This window comes from Myxine glutinosa, chromosome 5 (assembly GCF_964187855.1).
Source record: "Myxine glutinosa chromosome 5, kmMyxGlut1.1, whole genome shotgun sequence".
Classification (NCBI taxonomy): Eukaryota; Metazoa; Chordata; class Myxini; order Myxiniformes; family Myxinidae; genus Myxine; species Myxine glutinosa.
In genome coordinates this window covers 43,846,211-43,868,370 of record NC_136265.1, presented here as the reverse complement: position 1 = coordinate 43,868,370, position 22,160 = coordinate 43,846,211, and the positions used below count along the sequence as shown (strand labels likewise).

The 22,160-nt window shown below is 50.8% G+C and overlaps 1 protein-coding gene across 1 annotated transcript in view; it reads right to left on the bottom strand.

Moving 5' to 3' along the window:
* Positions 1-1,663: 1,663 nt before the first annotated feature.
* Positions 1,664-22,160, bottom strand: part of LOC137427599 (baculoviral IAP repeat-containing protein 5) — a 44,135-nt gene continuing 23,638 nt past the window's right edge. The window contains exons 3-4 of the mRNA XM_068117205.2: positions 3,086-3,203; positions 1,664-2,002 (exon numbers count right to left, since the gene is read on the bottom strand). Of these exons, the coding sequence (XP_067973306.1) occupies positions 1,925-2,002; positions 3,086-3,203 (196 nt within the window). The 3' untranslated portion in view covers positions 1,664-1,924. The remainder of the gene's footprint in view (positions 2,003-3,085; positions 3,204-22,160) is intronic.

Below are 22,160 nucleotides of genomic sequence, written 5' to 3'. Positions count from 1 at the left end.
AAGTTTTGTACTTGTCAAATTATGATGTCATAATGGAGGCACATATGACATCATTAACATATTTTATTCCCCATGGAGAGTTCTTTACAATGAGCAATTTTTTCTATGCAGCGCTTTCGGATATATCGAGGTGCAACGTTTTTCCAAGATGGCGGCCGAACCACGTGACCTATGACGTCATCAATATATATTTTTTCTCCACCAATTTATGCCTGCAGGACGCTCAATAAATTTCATCTTGATCGGATGAAGTTTTGTACTTGTCGAATTATGACGTCATAATGGAGGCACCTATGACATCATTAACATATTTTATTCCCCATGGACAGTTCTTTACAATGAGCCATGTCTCAATTTTTTATATTCAGCGCTGTTGGAGATATAGAGGTGCAAAGTTTTTCGGTTTTTCCAAGATGGCGGCCAAACCACATGACCTATGACGTCATAATTATCACTAAAAAATTATACAGGTGGAGCTGCACCTATGGTGAAAATTTCCTGTCAATCGGACCAACGGTTGCAGACAAAATCATATTTATTCTGTGCGGACAAACAGACAAACAGACAGACAAACAAACAAACGGACTCAAATGCAATACCCTGTCCTCTGGCAAGGGTAAATATCAGGAAGAGCCAACGGGAAGAAAGCCAAATCACCAAACTGTAAACAAGGACGGACAACGTGCTGTTTTTGGAATATTGAAGCAAGCACGCTTTAATCCCCTCTGGGTCCCAACGAGTCTAAAATGGATCCAAAACCTATAACAGAAGCCTTGAATTGGCATTTTAACAATACGCAAACAAGCAAGTAGCATTTCACAGGATAATTCTGAGAGATTGATTAACAGAAAAAAAGATTGGGACATTTTTAAACTAAAAGGATTAATTCACTTTCAGAAAGTTTGGTTTTTGAAAGCTTTATAAGTTTGTATGTTTGTTTAAAAGTTTTTGAAAGGTTCATATATTTTTTAAGCACCTTGGCTTCAAACCAAACCTTTTGAAGCGCTTTCACGTGTTATGGCACAACATCAGTCATAACGTTGTGCAAAGGGCAAAATAGTTGGCACAGCATCTCTCCTCCACAATGTGGGACGGGTTGAAGTAAAGGTAAAGAGTTGCGTGCCTCGATGTGTCCATGCAGAAATTGTTGTCGAAACGACGGGGAAGTAGATCACCCCACCCCTACTCGGATATCACCTGCAATCCAGTTTCACTTCTACCAACAACCCAATAGCAACCTGTTGTGCTCTCGAGACGAGCTCGGGTTACAAAAGCTGAGAATTTAAATCCTTAAAATGTTGCAGTTTACAACGGGATTTGAACTAGCGACCTCGAGGACACCAGTTCAGTGTCCTCCTTACCCACCAAGTCCCCGTACCTGGTACAGAGGCATTTGTTTCAGAGGTAACCCGAGAGTTTGTCCTGCAAGTGTGACGAGGAGGCTTCTGGCGCGACACGGCTCAGCAGTACGCGACAGCAACTTTGGATTTTGGCCCAAGTGCTCTGCAAAAGGTCAGGTCGCAATTCCAAATCAATGCGAACACGGCGTGCGAATGGCAATGGGTAGGTGAGAGTTGCTCACGGCAGCACGTTAATTTGGCATCAAGGAACTCTCCAGCACCAGAAAAATATCTTCCGCAAAAATGGCACCACGACACCAAAATCGGAAGGAGGGAGTGTTCTTTTTCTCCAATGTTAAACTTTAATGGTAAAAACAAAAAACAAGCTACTAAAAAGATAGGAAATTAAAATTCGGAGGAAACATAAAAACGTCACCGATTAGTGGAGGTAAAAAAAATTAATGGGAAGAAAAAAAAAAAAACGAAGATGTGCTGCAACAGTTGGGGTGAGCAAAGGTAAGAAGACGATGTGGGATGAAGAGATGACTTGGCTTTGAAATGCACCACCATGTTCTCCTGCCTGCTCAAAGATTCTGCAATTTAATTCTCACTTCCTGGACTTTTGCCTCAAACTCAGCAGTGTGTTGCGAATCAACCTTCCTCTGTGACAAAACAACAACAGCAGACAAATATCACTTCGTGGGATGTAGTCAGGTTCATTATGTTTTTTCGTTCACATTTTTTGGACATTAGCAAAACTATACATTTTTGGAATATTCAGAGCATGAGGAATCCAAAAATTAATGTTGGCATTTGCATAGACACTTTTGCGAAAATGACACTCAGGACAGTGATGAAGATCTGTAAAAGCATATTTCTGAACGGTGTAGACCTCGTAGATCCTGTGTATAGGACTTATAGTTCAATCTGATACTAACAAGGCTGCTTTCTTGCTTTATAAATACATACCTATAACTTCAAAGGACTTGCAATATCATGTATTATGTACTACAGTTATATCACAAATATAAAGACAATGGTTTTCAATTACCTTTGTTTGTTGCTTTTCTATAATCCTGAGCACTATTTTGAGGCCTTTATTGGATTCCTTGATCCAGAAAACATAGGATTAGGATATTTAATTCAGTTTCTAGGTTGACGAGAAGCCGAGATAGCGCAAAATATGTATTTTATGGCGGCCATTTTGAAAATCCAAAATGGCGGCCATGCAGGTGTCTGTGCAAATGCCAACATTGATTTTCGGATTCTCCATGCTCTGATGATTCCAAAAATGTACAGGTTTGCTAATCTCTCAAAATTTTGAACGAAATTATATTTGTTAACATAGTGAACCTGACTAATGTGCAATCTTTAATTGCTACCAGGATGGCAGACGCAAGGTGAAGCTACAGCCTCACATATAATTATCAATGCGGAATACAGGGTACTTGTAGCTCTGCACAAACTAATCATTTGCAAGAATCTACAAGTGTGCCATTTATTCAATACATAAGCAAACTGGCAGATTTATATTTTTATCCCAACTCCTGCAAGCACTGCTTGGCCACGTGCCCACATTCGTCCCTTTCCTTACATCCCTTTATCCCATCATTCATCCCAGACTTCATTCTTCAACCTTCAATTCTTTTTTCCTTTCCCCTCCCCTCAATTTTTTTTTTTTTTTTTTTTGTACACCCCGACCTCAATTTCTCATGTAAAAATTACATGGTCCTTCATGTACTCACAATCAGATTATTCATGCGCTCATTCTCCAGCTTAATCAACTGTTCCAGAGTGAGTGTTTCCCAGGATGGTAAGTTTGTTAAAAACCTGCAGCTTCGAGAGTGTTTCTGATGTTCCTCCCTGGTGAGAGGGCGAAGAAATAAGTTACAATGGGAAGCTTTGGGATAAATAAAACAAACAAACAAGAAAGACGTCGTGCACGATACTTGCGAAATGCAAAATAAACAATAGTTTCCATGGAAACAGCAATTTGGTAATTTGGAAAATTATACTTACGAGCAACGGTACCCGCCCTATGGTACCTGCCCTATGGGCGAGGCTTCAATTGGGAGGCCCAAATGAAAAAGCAAAATATCAGAAATTGAAGGCTTTTTTTTATTGTAAACGATTTATATAAACATCCGATAAATCATATCACACGCAAATCATCAAAATCTAAACAGTATTTGTAGAATTTCAATAACAGCCACATCACAGTTCATATCGGTAAATATTATTCCATCGTGTTTGGAAAAACTGGAAAAAAAATATAGTGTGGTGGACACGAAAGCACTGACGTGGTGACATCACCCCGCACACCGAGTGGGGGTGGGCCACGCCCGGGAGAGAGGCGTGGCCTCACGATATACACGGGGCGCGCAGCCCTGAGAGTTCAGTGTTACAGTGAGCTCTTGAATAAAGACTCTTACAAATTACCGCGTTGTCCGCTTCCTCCTTGTTTACAAACAGCGCGCGTAACACCGCGCTTTACTGGTGACCCTCGACGTTGGATCTGCCATAGCGATCCTTCCAAACACGACGCCATTGCCATGTCCAACAACGCGATGTTGATTAAACTTGCCGAATTTTGGGAGGCCCAGGCCGAAGTTTGGTTCGTCCAAGCCAAAGCCCAGTTTCAGTTTCAGCTTCTGCGCCTCACCCATGACGACACGCGCGACTGCCACGTCGTCGCCTCCCTCGGGCCCGGCACGGCCGCTCGAGTTGTGTCCGTCCTTCGCCACCCACCGGACGGCCACAAGTACGAGGCACTCAAGCGGCTGCTCCTAGCCACGTTCGGCCTCACGGAGGACGCACGGGCCGACCGCCTCCTGGATCTCCCCGAGCTCGGCGACACGCGCCCGTCGGTCCGAATGAACCATATGCTGTCACTGTTGGGCGACGAAGCCCCTGGTTCTCTATTCCGGGTGCTTTTCCGTCGCCAACTTCCAGCACAGGTACGCCTCGCGTTGGCCGGGACCGTGCTAACGGAACCCTGAGCATTGGCCGCCGCGGCGGACAGGTACTTCGCGGCTTCGGACACGCGGGCGAGAGTCGGTGCGGCCATCACAGACCTCGAGGCTGATGCTGCTGATGATGCTGATCCACAGCATCAGCTTACACAGCATACGCAGCATGCTGACACGCACCTCGTGGCCGCCGCCACGCCCCGCCCACCGCCGCGGCGAAAACCGCCACCGCGGGGAACACCGCCAACTCCGCCGGCCTGGCGGAGCCAGCCGCACTCCTCCAGCTTCACCACCTGGTGCTGGTTCCACGCCAAGTTCGGCCACGAGGCTCAACAGTATCATCCGCCATGCTCCTTCAACAGGTCGGGAAACGCCCGGGCCGGCGCTCGATAGTGGCAATGAGCGCCGGCCGTTCGAACAGCCTGCTGTTCATCACGGACACCTTATCCGGGCGCCGTTACCTGTGCGACACAGGAGCGCAGGTGAGTGTCGTTCCTGCCGGTACGTCGGACAAGCACGCCGCGGGCGGGGGCCCCGCGCTGCTTGCCGCAAATGGGACGCCCATCCGTACGTACGGAAAACGCTGCCTCTCTCTGTGGTTCGGAGGACAGGTTTTCCGATGGTCGTTCGTCACCGCCGACGTGCCCATGGCATTGCTTGGCGCGGACTTCCTGTGCGCAAATGGGCTCCTGGTCGACGTAAAGCACAGACGTCTTGTCCAGGCCGAGACGTTCAGCTCGCTCGCTTGTGCGCTGCCCAGCTCGTCGAGCAGCCCACTGAGCGGCTCACCGAGCGGCTTGCCAAGCGGCTTGCTGAACGGTTCGGTTCCGGCCACGTTGATCTGTACGCTTCCGGCAGCGGACGAATTCACCCGCCTCCTCGCCCTCACGCGGCCAACCTTCTCGGCGGGGGCCGTCAAGCACGGGGTGGCCCATCACATCCCCACCGTCGGGCCACCGGTCTACGCCCGGGCATGCCGCCTCGAGCCGACGAAGCTGGCGGTAGCAAAAGCGGAGTTCGCTACCCTGGAGCGACTAGGCATCGTTCGGCGCTCGGAGAGTGCTTGGGCGTCGCCGCTGCACATCGTGCCGAAGCCCGGCGGGGGATGGCGACCGTGCGGGGACTATCGCCGTCTCAATGACGCCACCACCCCCGACCGCTACCCCGTCCCCCACATTCAGGACTTTTCCGCCCGTTTGGCGGGCATGTCCTTCTTCTCGAAGGTGGACCTCATACGCGGTTACCATCAGTTCCCCGTCAGGCCGGAGGACGTCCCGAAGACGGCGGTCATCACGCCGTTCGGGCTCTTCGAATTCCTGCGGATGCCCTTTGGTCTGAAGAATGCGGCTCAGGCGTTCCAGCGGCTGATGGACAGCGTCCTGCGCGACTTGGATTTTGTATACGTCTACCTGGACGATATCCTCGTCGCCAGCGCGTCCCGCGAAGAGCACCTACACCACCTCCGCACGCTCTTCGAACGCCTGGGCCAGCATGGCCTGATTGTGAACCCCGCAAAGTGCCGGTTCGGCGTCGCCGAACTCGATTTTCTGGGGCACCGCGTCACCAGGCACGGAGCCGTCCCCCTGCCGGCCAAGGTGGAGGCGGTGAAGGGGTTTCCGCGCCCCCGCACGATCAGGGGGCTGCAGGAGTTCCTGGGCATGGTGAACTTTTACCATCGGTTCCTGCCCCGTATCGCCCAGCTCCTGCGCCCCCTGCACGAAGCTCTCCGAGGTAAGCCGGGCAAAGGCGACGTCACCTGGACCGAGCAGATGGACGCGGCGTTCACGGGCGCGAAGCTCGCCTTGGCTAACGCCACCATGCTCGCGCACCCGGCGCCCGATGCGCCGATCGCCCTCACCACCGACGCCTCGGACTACGCGGTGGGCGCGGTGCATGAGCAATGGGTGCGTGGAGCTTGGCAACCGCTGGCATTCTTTAGCCGGCAGCTTCGCCCGCCCGAACGCCGTTACAGTACCTTCGACCGCGAGTTGCTCTGGTTTCACTTGGCGGCAGGCACTTCCGCCATCTGCTCGAGGGCCGTGCGTTCACGGCCTTCGTCGACCAAAAGCTGCTGGTCTTCGCGATGGGCAAGGTCAGCGAGCCGTGGTCGGCCCGGCAGCAGCGTCACCTCTCGGCCGTGTCCGAGTACACGACGGACATCCGGCACGTCGCGGGGAAGGACAACCCGGTGGCGGATTGCCTTTCCCGGGCCGTCGCCCACGCAGTCCACCTCGGCATCGACTATGCCCGGATGGCAGCGGACCAGGCCGCTGACCCCGACGTCCAGGCCTTGCGGACCGCCGTCACGGGCCTCCGCGTCACCGAGGTGCCGTTCGACGGCGCGGGCGCGGCCCTCTTGTGCGACGTCTCCCTCGGGCGGCCTCGCCCCATCGTGCCCGCGGGCTGGCAGCGCCAGGTGTTTGACGCCATCCACGGCCTGTCCCACCCGGGCGCGAGGGCCTCCCAAAGGTTGATCGCCGACAAATTCGTCTGGCATGGCCTCCGGAAGGCCGTCCGCGGCTGGGCCAGGACGTGCCTCGCGTGCCAACGCGCCAAGGTGCACCGGCACACCCAGGCCCCGTTGGCCCCGTTTACGGTGCCGGAACACCGGTTTGACCACGTCCACGTGGACGTGGACCTGGTGGGACCTCTGCCCCCCTCGCGGGGTTTCACCCACGTCCTCACCATGGTGGACCGCACCACCCGGTGGCCGGAGGCCGTGCCCTTGGCGTCGACGACGGCGGCGGACGTCGCGCAGGCTTTCATCGCCACCTGGGTCGCCCGGTTCGGCGCCCCCTCAGACATCTCGTCCGACCGCGGCCCCCAGTTCACCTCGGAGCTCTGGGGGGCGGTCGCGCAGGGGCTCCGGGTCCAGCTGCACCGAACCACGGCCTACCACCCCCAGGCTAACGGCCTGTGTGAGCGATTTCACCGCTCATTGAAGGCCGCCCTCCGGGCCACCCTCCGCGACGGCGGCTGGGTCGACAGGCTCCCCTGGGTCCTGCTGGGCCTCCGGACGGCACCCAATGAGGACCTGCGCGCATCCGCGGCGGAGTTGGTCTTCGGGCAACCGCTGCGGGTGCCGGCCGGGCGAGTTCCTCCCCGACTCCACGGCACCATGGTCCGCGGCACAGCAGCGCTCCGCTCTGCAGGAGACTGCCCAGAGGTTCGCCCCGGTGCCAACGGCACGCCACAGGCTCCCACCGACGCACGTCGCCCCGGAGCTTCGCACGGCGGAGTACGTCTTCGTCCGCCACGATGCCCACCGGACACCACTGCGGCCCCCGTACGAAGGGCCTTTCCGCGTGCTGGAGACCGGGGTGAAGCACTTCACCCTGGACATCGGCGGTACTCCTGACCGCGTTTCTGTGGATCGCCTCAAGCCGGCCCACCTCGACGTGGACCATCCACCGCCAGTGGCCCGACCCCCGCGTCGGGGCCGCCCCCCTGCGGGCGGACCCCCGGCACCGCCCAGCCCCGCCCCCCCGGTCCTGCACCCATCCCAGGGGCAGCCGTAGGCATCCCAGATGGCATCCCTGCATCCCAGACGCCGCCAGTCGCCAGGGGGCGCTTCGGCCGGGTCATCCGTTTGCCCCGCAAACTGGCCCTTCAGGTGCGCGGGGATTCTGGGGGGGCGCGTGTGGCGGACACGAAAGCACTGACGTGGTGACATCACCCCGCACACCGAGTGGGGGTGGACCACGCCCGGGAGAGAGGCGTGGCCTCACGATATACACGGGGCGCGCAGCCCTGAGAGTTCAGTGTTACAGTGAGCTCTTGAATAAAGACTCTTACAAATTACCGCGTTGTCCGCTTCCTCCTTGTTTACAAACAGCGCGCGTAACACCGCGCTTTAATAGCCTATTTTACTCCAGGGGTCCCCAGGATTACCCACCCAAAATTTCGTTGCGATCGGTTCAGCCGTTTTTGCGGTACCTGGGAACAGACAGACGGACAGACATTTGGTGAATTATAGAAAGATAAAAAGTATTAAGTGTTTTACATGATTTAATGTTGTGCGTAAAAAATTTTGATTCCAATTGTGACCTCAACGTCGTTACTTCCACCACCGAAGGAGTGCATACCTCTGTCAGACTGAACAGTTTACTTTTTGTATCCCAATGATGGGTCGGATTTGGATTCGGACCGAAACCAAAATTGAATCAATTCATCCTCGTCACACACCAAACCTGACGACCAAGTTTCATCTGAATCCATCCACAACCTTTTGAGATATCCTGCACACAAACAAACCTTCTATGGGCAGAGATAAGTATAAATCCACCCAGCAACGATGGAGACTTGACAGAGGCCTCGGGCAAGGTCGTTTGTTCGCAGTGAAAATAGGGCAGGGAGTAAGGGAAGGGTGGCGGTTGGCTTGCATTCAATCCTGGGACACAGCAGATGGTTTTAATTTTGCAGCTTACCAGGACACAGAAAGCAGAAGTGAAACTGCCAAATGTGTTGTTTAACGAGTTATCAAAGAGAGTGACCACTATATTCGTCATGGGTGTGTGTCTGTCTCTGTGTGTCTGTCTGTGTGTCTGTCTGTGTCTGTCTGTGTGTCTGTCTGTGCGTCTGTCTGTGCGTCTGTGCGTCTGTCTGTCTGTGCGTCTGTCTGTCTGTGCGTCTGTCTGTCTGTCTGTCTGTGCGTCTGTCTGTCTGTGCGTCTGTCTGTCTGTGCGTCTGTCTGTCTGTGCGTCTGTCTGTCTGTGCGTCTGTCTGTCTGTGCGTCTGTCTGTCTGTGCGTCTGTCTGTCTGTGCGTCTGTCTGTCTGTGCGTCTGTCTGTCTGTGCGTCTGTCTGTGTCTGTCTGTCTGTGTCTGTCTGTGTGTCTGTCTGTGCGTCTGTCTGTCTGGGCGTCTGTCTGTCTGTGCGTCTGTCTGTCTGTCTGTGCGTCTGTCTGTCTGTCTGTGCGTCTGTCTGTGCGTCTGTCTGTGTGTCTGTCTGTGTGTCTGTCTGTGTGTCTGTCTGTGTGTCTGTCTGTGTGTCTGTCTGTGTGTCTGTCTGTGTGTCTGTCTGTGTGTCTGTCTGTGTGTCTGTCTGTGTGTCTGTCTGTGTGTCTGTCTGTGTGTCTGTCTGTGTGTCTGTCTGTGTGTCTGTCTGTGTGTCTGTCTGTGTGTCTGTCTGTGTGTCTGTCTGTGTGTCTGTCTGTGTGTCTGTCTGTGTGTCTGTCTGTGTGTCTGTCTGTGTGTCTGTCTGTGTGTCTGTCTGTGTGTCTGTGTGTCTGTCTGTGTGTCTGTCTGTGTGTCTGTCTGTGTCTGTCTGTGTGTCTGTCTGTGCGTCTGTCTGTCTGGGCGTCTGTCTGTCTGGGCGTCTGTCTGTCTGTGCGTCTGTCTGTCTGTCTGTGCGTCTGTCTGTGCGTCTGTCTGTGCGTCTGTCTGTGTGTCTGTCTGTGTGTCTGTCTGTGTGTCTGTCTGTGTGTCTGTCTGTGTGTCTGTCTGTGTGTCTGTCTGTGTGTCTGTCTGTGTGTCTGTCTGTGTGTCTGTCTGTGTGTCTGTCTGTGTGTCTGTCTGTGTGTCTGTCTGTGTGTCTGTCTGTGTGTCTGTCTGTGTGTCTGTCTGTGTGTCTGTCTGTGTGTCTGTCTGTGTGTCTGTCTGTGTGTCTGTGTGTCTGTCTGTGTGTCTGTCTGTGTCTGTCTGTGTCTGTCTGTGTGTCTGTCTGTGTGTCTGTCTGTGTGTCTGTGTGTCTGTCTGTCTGTCTGTCTGTGTGTGCCTGTCTGTCTGTCTGTGTGTCTGTCTGTGTGTCTGTCTGTCTGTCTGTCTGTGTGTCTGTCTGTCTGTGTGTGTCTGTCTGTCTGTCTGTGTGTCTGTCTGTCTGTGTGTCTGTCTGTCTGTCTGTCTGTCTGTCTGTGTCTGTCTGTCTGTGTGTCTGTCTGTGTGTCTGTCTGTGTGTCTGTCTGTGTGTCTGTCTGTGTGTCTGTCTGTGTGTCTGTCTGTGTGTCTGTCTGTGTGTCTGTCTGTGTGTCTGTCTGTGTGTCTGTCTGTGTGTCTGTCTGTGTGTCTGTCTGTGTGTCTGTCTGTGTGTCTGTCTGTGTGTCTGTGTGTCTGTCTGTGTGTCTGTCTGTGTGTCTGTCTGTGTCTGTCTGTGTCTGTCTGTGTGTCTGTCTGTCTGTCTGTGTGTCTGTCTGTGTGTCTATCTGTCTGTCTGTGTCTGTCTGTGTGTGCCTGTCTGTCTGTCTGTCTGTGTGTCTGTGTGTCTGTGTGTCTGTCTGTCTGTGTGTGTCTGTCTGTCTGTCTGTGTCTGTCTGTCTGTGTCTGTGTCTGTCTGTCTGTGTCTGTCTGTCTGTGTCTGTCTGTCTGTGTCTGTCTGTCTGTGTCTGTCTGTCTGTCTGTCTGCCCGCAGCATAACTACCCAATGATATCCGATTTGATGAAACTTGGGTGTGAGGTTGATGTCATGATCGAGTTGTGTCCTGCCTCAAGTGGGCGTATTGCGCCCTTTGTGGGCGGAGCCACGCCCGAAAAAGATGTCTTTTTAGGGGGTAATCGAGTTCAAGCTACATCTTCTCCGAGGGGTTTGGTGGAATCTGACAGGGGTTTCGGTATTTGGTTAGGCCAATGTCATGTGTCTAGCCCGACGGAGCTCGATTTTTCATTTTCCCCCCAAGGTCAAGGTCACAAGGTCATAAAATTTAGAAAAGTCGATTTTTAATAATAATAATAATAATACATTTATTTTATATAGCGCTTTTCAAGAAGCCCAAAGACGCTTTGACAGAGTACAAAAAAACAAGTGCAAAAAGACAAAAATCAATTGGTAAATATTCAAAGCAAAAGGAAGGAGAAGGAGAAGAGATAGTCAGGGGTTAAATGCTGTGGGTTAAATGTTGAATGCAGTGTTGAACAGGTGGGTCTTGAGTGATGTTTTGAATGTGGTGAGTGAGGAGGAGTCTCTGATGGTGTGAGGTAGTGAGTTCCAGAGGGTGGGAGCAGCGATGGAGAAGGCCCTGTCCCCCCAGGATCTGAATTTGGTCCGGATGGGGGGGTGGGGGGGTCAGGAGGTTGGTACCAGCAGAGCGGAGGTTGCGGTTGGGAGTGTGTCTGGAGAGGAGGTCAGCCAGGTAGGATGGGGCCAAGTTATGGAGGGCTTTGTAGGTCAAGAGGAGGATTTTGTACTGGATTCTCTGGGAGATGGGGCGCCAGTGAAGTTTGTAAAGGACGGGGGTGATGTGGTCACGGGTCCAGGAATGGGTGAGTAGACGGGCAGCGGAGTTCTGAATGTATTGGAGTTTATTGGTGATTGTTGAGGGTGAACCATAGAGGAGGCTATTGCAGTAGTCCAGACGGGAGGTGATGAAGGCGTGGATGAGGGTTTCTGCAGCCATGGAGGAGAGGAATGGACGGAGACGGGCAATGTTTTTCAGGTGAAAGAAGGCTGTCTTTGTGATCTGTTTAGTGTATTTGTCGAAGGAGAGGATTTGGTCAAAGATGATGCCAAGATTCCGGATGTGAGAAGAGGTGGATACTGGGATACCGTCGATGTTGGGGGCAAAGTTATTGGTGGATTTTATGAGCGTTTTTGGGCCAATGATGATTATTTCAGATTTATCATAGTTAAGTTTGAGGAAGTTAATTTGAAGCCAGGATTTTATTTCAGTGATGCAGTTTGTCAGGATAGAGTGGGTGGCGGTGGAGTTTTGATTTTTTTGATGCGATTGCATCAAATGCGATTTTGCGATGCGATTTTGATGCGATTTTTGATGGTTTTATTACATTGATCGCTTCCTGATAGGGTGAAATGTCGTACATTATCTTATATCACACACATCATGAAATACAAGTTTTCCAACAAATTTCAGAATCTTCGACCTTTGACCTTTGAAGGTCACAAAGGTCAAAGTTTCAAAGTTGTCGGAATCGAACCGAATTTTTGGTATTGTGGAGCTAACTAACCTCATAACTGATTATACATTATTTTCTATCTCATTCCAAGGTCAGTAATATTCGACCTTTGACCTTTGAAGGTCACAAAGGTCAAATTTTCAAAGTTGTCGGAATCGAACCAAATTTTCGGTATTATGTAGCTAACTAGTCTCATAACAGATAATACATTCCTATTTATATATTTTCAATGTCGGTTTTGACTTTTAAAGGTCACAAAGGACGGCCATTTCAAAGTAGTCTGAATAGAACTCAGGGTTTTCGCCACCACGTGGGCCCCCGACCCCCCAGTCCGGGCCTGTTTCGGTTATAGTCCGTCCTTTGTCATTGAATACCGCTCGCTCGTGAACCATTGTCATCTCCTGACTTGTTTCAATTAAAGTCTTTTTACGGGCTCCAGGACAATCCAGGGCAATCGTTCTGCCTTAAAACCTCGAAGCAAGAAATATTTCCCAGTCGTTTGCACCGAAATGTCTGGTTTCACTTCCCACAAACTAACAACGTTAGCTGCAGTTGCCAATTTACTTAACTTAAGGGATTAACAAGAACAAAGTATCTCTCTGCAGACTATGTTTGGTGGGAGTGAAGAAAGTGCACAATGGCCACAACATTTTTATGATGCACGATTATTCCCCTTGGAGAATATGTCCACGCGTGTGCTCTTACAAATCATGAGTACTTGTTACAGGTGGCACATGGCGTTGTGTAGGCCCCTGGCATGTGGGCCACAGGACATCGGCTGGAGATTCGCGACGCCAGTTCACTGCCTCAAGAAGGCCGAGTGCACCTTGAGACTATCGGATCCAGAGAGACACGGAACCTCAACGGGCACATTATATTGATAGGCCAACAAAGAGGTCAAGGATTTACTGAGCAAAGGTAACATCGATCCGGCAAGTGGAAAGCTTAAGAGAGGAGGGTGGAACCAAAGCATGGAGAGGCCTTTTAAGGCTTTTGACAAGATGAGCACATGCAATGATTCGAGGATTTCACAAAGCTGGCATCGCACAAGCAATTCGTAACCAAGTCTGATGAAGATCCACCTCTCGCAATTCGTAACCAAGTCTGATGAAGATCCACCTCTCGCAATTCGTAACCAATTCTGATGAAGATCCACCTCTCGCAATTCGTAACCACGTCTGATGAAGATCCACCTCTCGCAATTCGTAACCAAGTCTGATGAAGATCCACCTCTCGCAATTCGTAACCAAGTCTGATGAAGATCCACCTCTCGCAATTCGTAACCAAGTCTGATGAAGATCCACCTCTCGCAATTCGTAACCAAGTCTGATGAAGATCCACCTCTCGCAATTCGTAACCAAGTCTGATGAAGATCCACCTCTCGCAATTCGTAACCAAGTCTGATGAAGATCCACCTCTCGCAATTCGTAACCAAGTCTGATGAAGATCCACTTCTCCTCCCCCTCCCCCCCCCCCCCCTTCAACGCTGAACACAAGCATTTTGTCTTGTTTATTGTTATTCTAAGTATTTGCGGCACATCTTGGTACTGATAACGAGTACACGATGAGGCTCGTACGATCTCGGGCGGCCACCCTGTTAGACTTGCAGAGTTTGCATTCAAGCTTTTCCAGCTTGTGCAACAACACAACAACATGCATTTTAAGGCCATTTTCCCTGCTAGAGCGGGGGTTAGCCTTGCGGTCCCCATGACAATCTTCTCCATTTTGCCCTATTTTCTGCATTTCTCCTTGTTAACCCCCTTGCCCGCATTTCTTCTTCCACCATCTTTAGCCAAGTCTTTCTCGGTCTTCCCCGTCCTCGACTTCCTTCTACATTCATTTCCATCACTCTTCTCAACCAGTCACTTTCATCCTTCCTCAACACATGACCAAACCATCTCAACCTGTTCCTCTTCACAGCATCAATCACAGGCTCTATTCCCATCATCTTTCGCAATTCATCATTTGTCTTCCTCTCTCTCAACGATACTCCGCACATCCATCGAACCATTCGCATTTCCACCCTTTCCAGCCTTCGTTGCTGCTCTACGTTCATTACCCATGTCTCGCTCCCATAAATCATAACACTTCCCACACATGCAGCATACACCTTTCCCTTCAGCTTCAACGACACTCCCCTCCTCATCAGCACGCCACTCAGTTCCCGAAACCTCTTCCAAGCACATCTCACTCTAGCAACCGTTGCCGAGTCTGATCCACCTTCTCCATTCAGCATGTCTCCGAGGTAGCAAAATGTTTTCACACCTTCTAGCTTCACGCCATCTCCAAGATCCAACTCAACATTTCCTCCATCTGCAGCTCCCTCTGTGCACACCTTACATTTGAATGTAGCTGCCACACTGGTTAATGACCCTCTCAGACCACTACATTTTTGATGAACCCACTCAGCGCACATTGTACATTGAATGGAGTTCACTCCAACACCCTTCCTGCACACAGCACAGGGCCACTTCCCAGCTTGTGCGAAGACTGAAATTCCCTACAGTCAAAAAAAAATGATTTTTTTCGGGAATATGTCAAACACATCAGAAATACAATTTGTGCTGAGAATTTACGGCTTGGCCTATTGGTGTTCCGAACTGAACTCGTGGCTCATGATGACAGGAATCCACGTTCATGATCCCGTATAGCATGTGGGTCTTTCTATTGCCGACGCATGAACTTTCAATCAATGCAATACTACAGCGATGTCCCTTAATGTCTTTATGGCAAAGTACACCAATGAAATACAACTAGCTGATTGCCAAGACAATAGGAGATTCTGACGTGTCCTTTGTCTTGTTCACAAGTTATCACAAAGTAATTAAGGTACTAGAACGTCACTCGGTAGAGTGCACACCTCCGCCAGGCTGAAGTTTATGTTTTGTATCCCATTGATAGGCCGGATCTGGATTCGGACCTGAACCAAAATCGAATAGGCTAGTTCTTGTCACCTAACCAACTCGCCCACCTAGTTTTGCCAAAACTTGTCCACACTGTTTGAAATATCATGCTTTATATTATTTTTGGGTCGTTTTTATTTATATTATTTATATTATTTTTGAAAACAAAACTCAATGGTGAAGAATCACTTAATAAATTAAATAATTCTCATATCCGAATCCATATTCAGATCTTCACCAAAAATGGATTTGTCCTTGTCACATACATTACCTGTCCACCAAATTTCGGCCGAATCCGTCCACAACTTTGTGAGATATCTTGTTCACAAACAGACAAACAGGGGTGAAAACAAGCAAGCAAAACTCGGCAACAAGCAAAGGGCATTTTACCCACCATTCCTGTGCCATCTCCACAACACATATTACACCATTCCTCCACTCTCACTCCCTCAACACAACATTTCGGTCCCCCTATGACATTGTTAACAAATAAAACTAACCATTTCCCAAGGTAACCTTCTTGCTCCCTCACATGACACATCCATAACAACTTGGCCTGGGTGATAATGGAAAAACCTACATCACAATAATGGACTACATTATCACAATTAGCACGATAATATTGTTACGGTTTTCCACCGCCCTTCTTACCCTTACCAAGGGGGGATTAAGCCCCTTGTTCTTTCTGGGCCTGGCGTAACCGAGAGACTTGAAACGCCTCTTCCGGGCAAACGCAAGGTAGGGTTTCGGGAGCAAGTCTCGCTCGTACCTAAATACCTGCGCCGCCACGGAAGCGGGGAACCAAGCCTCGCACGAGCCACGCGTAATTTGAGTACACCGAGCGGATTGCGTACCACGTGGTCCATGCAGTCACCGTTGATATTGGACCCCGATTCGAGCGGTTCTATTCGTACCACGCTTAGTCAATGATGGAAAATACAAGAACAATCGAATGGAAGGAAGAACACAGGTTTAATTATTATTCCCAATATTATGTATAACGATCAGTAGAAGCAGAGACACAGAGCAGAACTTAAGCAGTCTTATTCTTAATTCCCAGACTCGGGCCCGTTCACACTCACAAAGGGAATTGCAGGCAGGATGATGTTCAGGCCAAACGCGCCGGCTTGGTCGTCCAGGAACGGCCCCGTCTGGCTCTCCTCGGTCACAACACGTCCCGCGATGATGGCAAGCAGGCGGTGGATGGATCCCCGTCGCGTGTCTCCCGAACCAAAAGGCAGCCGATGAGGCAGGAAGGTGCAAAGGAATGTACGCGTCTCTCGGCACGGCTGGCGGTTCCACAGCGCGTTTAGCAACCAGCGCGCTATCACTCACGTAACCCAATGCACTATAGCGGCTCGGCTTCAAGCTCAACCGAGCGTCACTTTAATATGAGCGCGTATCTTGGTTCATGCGCGTCTTTCTCCGATCTCGTATCTCTCAAACTCTACTGCTGACCGCGCTCCTTCAACTCCTCCTCTCCTCGTCAGTCCTCCTCGTCAGTCCTCCTGGGGGCTTTGCGCGACGGGTTATATCGACAGGCCCTGAGCCTTCTCGAACGTGCCAACCACGCCCTGTGACGCATTGCCGCAGCCACTCCCTTTGAGCCGTGATTGGCGGCTCGCGCTTACCGTCAGCTTCTTCGCCGCCCTCATTCGGTCCCGACCCGACCTGCTAGGCCTGCCTCATGTTAATTCGTGCCAAAAAGCCAAAGGCAGCACAAAGAGGCGTAAGAGGCATAAGACAATGGAGGTGGGATAAGGCAATGGAAGTATGAGAAGGACCTACTCTCATCATTCTACTCAACGCAAAACTAACACAGGAAAAGGACTGTGCTCACAAATACTAAGAGATAACTGCACTATCGCGAGGCTACGTGTTGTTTGTGTGACTAACTATGAGGGGGAAATTTAACCTTTATTATACAAAACTCAAAACCGCAACAATATCATAATATAAACAAGAAGAAAAAGACACAAAATGTCGTAGCCCCTACCGTGGTTTCAGTAATTTTTCTGTACATAGTTAAAGGCCATCATTCGGCCATCTTTGGTCGAATTACAAAACGAAATCTGCATATGTATACTCATGTATTGTCTTTGTGCCAAGTTTGAAGAAAATTGGACCATGCATGTTCAAGAAATTGTTGGCCACACGTTTAAGTAACAAAATGGCTGCCAGTCGGCCATCTTTGTTCTGATCTAAAAAAATGACCATATTACATACAGCATATGTAAGCCATCATTCATTATGTGTATGCCAAGTTTGAACGACATCGGCAAATGCATGTCCGATAAATGGTTGAGGACGTGTTGAACATAGTTTTTTTTTCAACTACAATGGCCGCCAGTCGCCCACCTTTGATCACATTGTGAAACAAAATGATGTGCAGATGTATACTATCATGTATTGTCTGTGTGCCAAGTATGAACAAAATCGGTCCACACACGATCTCCGAGATATGGTTGCAGACACACGGTCGCACGAGACCAAATCCATAAGCCCCATTTCGGACTAAGTCCAATGGGGGCTAATAATGTAATTAGTGCCTTGAGAACCATGTAACATACAATAACAATCCACATAAGAACAAACTCAATAGCCATAGAGTTACCTGTGTTTGTACTCTTTATTTCATAATTCTGTTGCAATTTGTTGCCAAACCTTATTTTACCTGGATGAAATCGCTTTGCTCCTTTGCCGAGTGACTGGACGAGCAGTTTGCAAAGTGTTGACACAGAATTTCTGGCTTGGCAAGCATTAGCAATATGCTTGCTAACGGAACACACCAAGTAAGCTACTTGCTATCGGAACACACCAAGCAAGCAGCTTGCTAACGGAACACAACAAGTAAGCTACTTGCTAACGGAACACACCAAGCAAGCAGCTTGCTGACGGAACTCACCAAGCAAGCAGCTTGCTGACGGAACACACCAAGTAAGCTACTTGCTAACGGAACACACCAAGCAAGCAGCTTGCTGACGGAACTCACCAAGCAAGCTGCTCACTAACGGAACACACCGAGCAAGCGGCTCGCTAACGGAACACACAGAGCAAGCGGCTAGCTAACGGAACACACCAAGCAAGCAGCATGCCGACGGAACTCACCAAGCAAGCTGCCCGCTAACGGAACACACCAAACAAGCTACTTGCTAACGGAACACACCAAGAAAGCTGCTCACTAACAGAACACACAGAGCAAGCTGCTCTCCAACGGAACACCATTTGTGAAGAAAGTCAAATATGACTGTAGTGAAATCGTATTCGTACTGAACCCGGGGTGATGCTCGCTGCTCGTTGACACCGCTAGGGGCGTAACTATAAGACCCGCTGCTGCGAACGGTGCTCCGAGACTTCTCCTGTGACATGTTACATCTGGTAGACTCGCTAACGGTACGCCTGCATAGAATATCCAGCTTGCTTGCATTGAATGATACTAGGGCATGCCCGTACTATATATATCTAAAATTATATCCCCCCCCTCTATTTACATGAAATGGTTTGGTCCATTCGCAAAGCCAAAGCGGACGGCTTGCGAGTACGGTGACAATCCCCCCCCTCTATTTACATGAAATGGTTTGGTCCAAAGCGAACGGCTTGCGAGTACGGTGACAATCCCCCCCCCCCCCCCCTCTATTTACATGGAATGGTTTGGTCCAAAGCGAACGGCTTGCGAGTACGGTGACAATCCCCCCCCTCTATTTACATGCAATGGCTTGGTCCAAAGCGAACGGCTTGCGGAGTTTGGTAAAGAAATCGCCATAGCTCGGTAACTACTTCTCCGATTAATTTAAAACCTTGAAAAGGCACATCCTCGGGTCCCCAGCAATATACCTGGCAAGTTTCAAGTATATCGGACCGGTAGTTGTCGAGAAACAGCGGTCGCATACAGACACACACACAGAGATTACTGGAATTATAGATAGACTAGGGCATGCCCGTACTATATATATGCCCGTACTATATATCTATCTAAAATTATATCCCCCCCCTCTATTTACATGAAATGGTTTGGTCCATTTCGCAACGCCAAAGCGAACGGCGAACGGCTTGCGAGTACAGTGACAATCCCCCCCCTCTATTTACATGAAATGGTTTGGTCCATTCGCAACGACCACAGAACCCCCCCCTCTATTTACATGAAATGCTTTGGTCCATTCGCAACGCCAAAGCGAACGGCGAACGGCTAAATCGCCATAGCTCGGTAAGTACTTGTCCGATTAATTTCAAACCTTGAAAAGGCACATCCTCGGGTCCCCAGCAATATACCTGGCAAGTTTCAAGTATATCGGACCGGTAGTTGTCGAGAAATCGTTGTCGCATACACACATACACACACACATACACACAGAGATTAATGGAATTATAGATAGATGAATGGACCCATGAGATGTCACATCGTATACTTATTGTATTTTCTACTTTACAGGATGATGTTATGATCTAAATGCAATTAAACCAACCCGTTGGACTAAAGTTGTGTGGACCTGATTGGTTTTACACAACACTTAATTGCATTTAAGATCTACCGACATGGCTGGCAACAAGACGCTGACGGTGTCCGTATTCTGCGCCGACCCGCAAGCCCCGGATGGTGGCTTGCAGCTGAAGCACTGGCTCAGACAATTGGAGAATCTTTTTGATGAGCCTGAGACCGCGCCGACGGCTGCCGCGAAGCTAGCAACTCTCCATTCAAAAATCGACTACCGGGTGTACAACTCTATCGCTCAATGCGCGACGTATGACCTCTCCATCGCGGAGCTCAAACGGCTGTACATAAAGGAAAAAAGCCCGGTGTATGCACGATATTTGCTGCAAACGCGACGTCAGCAACCCAACGAGGCGATGGACCACTACGCCCAGGAGCTCCGGCAGCTTTTGCTGGACAGCGTCAGGGAGCCACGGACTCCCGCGCAGGCTCAGGATGATCGTCTTTTAGATGCCTTCATTGCAGGGGTCTCCTCCCAGGAACTAAGGCTCAAACTCTTGGAGAAGACCGACCTGACCTTCGCTACGGCACTCGAGCAAGGGACAGTATACACCGAAGCGCGGATGCAATCGAACACCTACGAACGCACGCGCCTCTTGGCGGGCACCACACTACACGCCCGGCCAGAGAGTGCTACCGCCGAGGACGCGGATCCGCTCGCTGAACTCCGGGATGCTCCGGAGGAAGACCCAGCCCTGACGGCTGCCGTTACGACCAGACCCAAGGCCTTACGCGGGGCCGCATGCTTTTTCTGTGGGGGGCCACGTCATGCCCGGGTCGTGTGTCCGGCACGAGACGCTATATGCCATTTGTGCTCGCAAAAGGGACATTACGCGAAAGTGTGCAGGAAAACGGCACGCGGCTCGCGGCTCATTGACTCGCGCGGTCGCGGTCGCGCGGGCGCGGCGACCTTGAATGGGCTCATTGCGGAGCCCGCGAGCCGAGCCCGACACCTTACCCGACTTCGAAGGGGAGGGCCCCTCTCTGCGGGCCCCTGGGCGCTCAGACGTCCTTGGCGGGCGTCACCGGACAGCCACCACCGTCTCATCCTCCATCGGGCACAAAGGACGTGTCCTTGACCAAACTCCGGGCCACGCAAGGGGCTTTGAAGCCTCGCCAAGCCCCAGCGGAACGTTCTCCTCGAGTCGTCCACGAGCTAACGGCGGCCCACGCCCCGACAAAGGAGATTTCAAATACTACGGAGGCCTTTTGCTGCCAAAAATGTCAAAAGGCGATTTCGAATACTACGGAAGCCTTTTTCTGCCAAAAGTGTCAAAAGGCGATTTCAAATACTACGGAGGCCTTTTCCCGTCAGAATTGTCAGATTTTGAATCGTGAAACACCGGAATGCTTGGGAAAGCCCTCTGATGACGATAATGGATTCCCCATGGTCAACGCAGACTCCGGCCACGACCGCAAAACTGCTGCTGGCGTAGGATCCACCCGCGAGGCTGGTCCGACCCATTCGGGGGGCTCAGTCCCGCTCCCAGCAGCCTCGTCTGGCCTGGCTCAAGCCCTTATTCCCCTCATGGTCGAAGGCCATTGTGTTCGGGCCTTGGTGGATACAGGATCTACGGATAGTTTTATCGACCAGCGACTTGTGCTCAGGCATGGATGGCGGATCTGGAGGTCTACGAGACGGATCTTCATGGCTTCCCAGGGGCTTCGACTCAGCACGAAGGGGGAATGCCGATTGAAACTCGTGCTAAAGGGACGGGTTTTCCCTGATGTACACCTTATGGTTTTACCCGCATTATGTGCTGATATTCTGTTAGGACACGATTTTCTTAAGCTGCATGGACGTCTGGTAATGGTGTTTGGTGGGCCTGACACTCTTGTTGTGGGGCGGACGACGCGCTTGCGGTGTGCGCCCTAGCGCAAATGGACGTCCAGCCGCTTTCGCTGTTCCCCAATCTAACCTCCGACTGCACCCCTGTCGCGGTAAAATCACGACGCTACTCTCGCGCTGACATGCAATTTATTGCGGACGAAACGGCTCAGCTCTTGAAAGACGGCATCATAGAACCTAGTAGGTCGCCGTGGCGCGCCCAGGTCTTGGTGGTGCGCAGCGAGGCCCATCGCAGACGCATGGTAATCGACTATTCCCAAACGATTAACCGCTTTACACAGCTGGATGCCTACCCCCTTCCGGGGATGGACGCGCTAGTGCAACAGGTGTCCCAGTATTCGGTCTATAGCACTCTCGATCTCCGTAGTGCGTACCACCAGATCCCTATCTCTAGGGCGGATCGTATCTATACCGCATTTGAGTCGGGGCAGCGGTTGTACCAATTTACGCGATTGCCTTTTGGGGTAACGAACGGGGTCGCTTGTTTCCAGAGGGCCATGGATGACCTCGTTGCGCGGGAGCACTTAACCGATGTTTTCGTCTACCTCGATAATCTTACGGTTTGTGGATATGACCAATGGCACCATGATGCTAATCTGAAGCGCTTCCTTGAGGTCGCGCAGCGGTATCACTTAACTATGAACGAGGATAAGTGCCAATACTCCCTACGCACGATAGATCTTCTGGGGTACACCGTGACCCATGGCTCTGTCGCTCCGGATAAGGAGCATCTGCGACCTTTGCTCGACATGGCCCCTCCCTGCGAT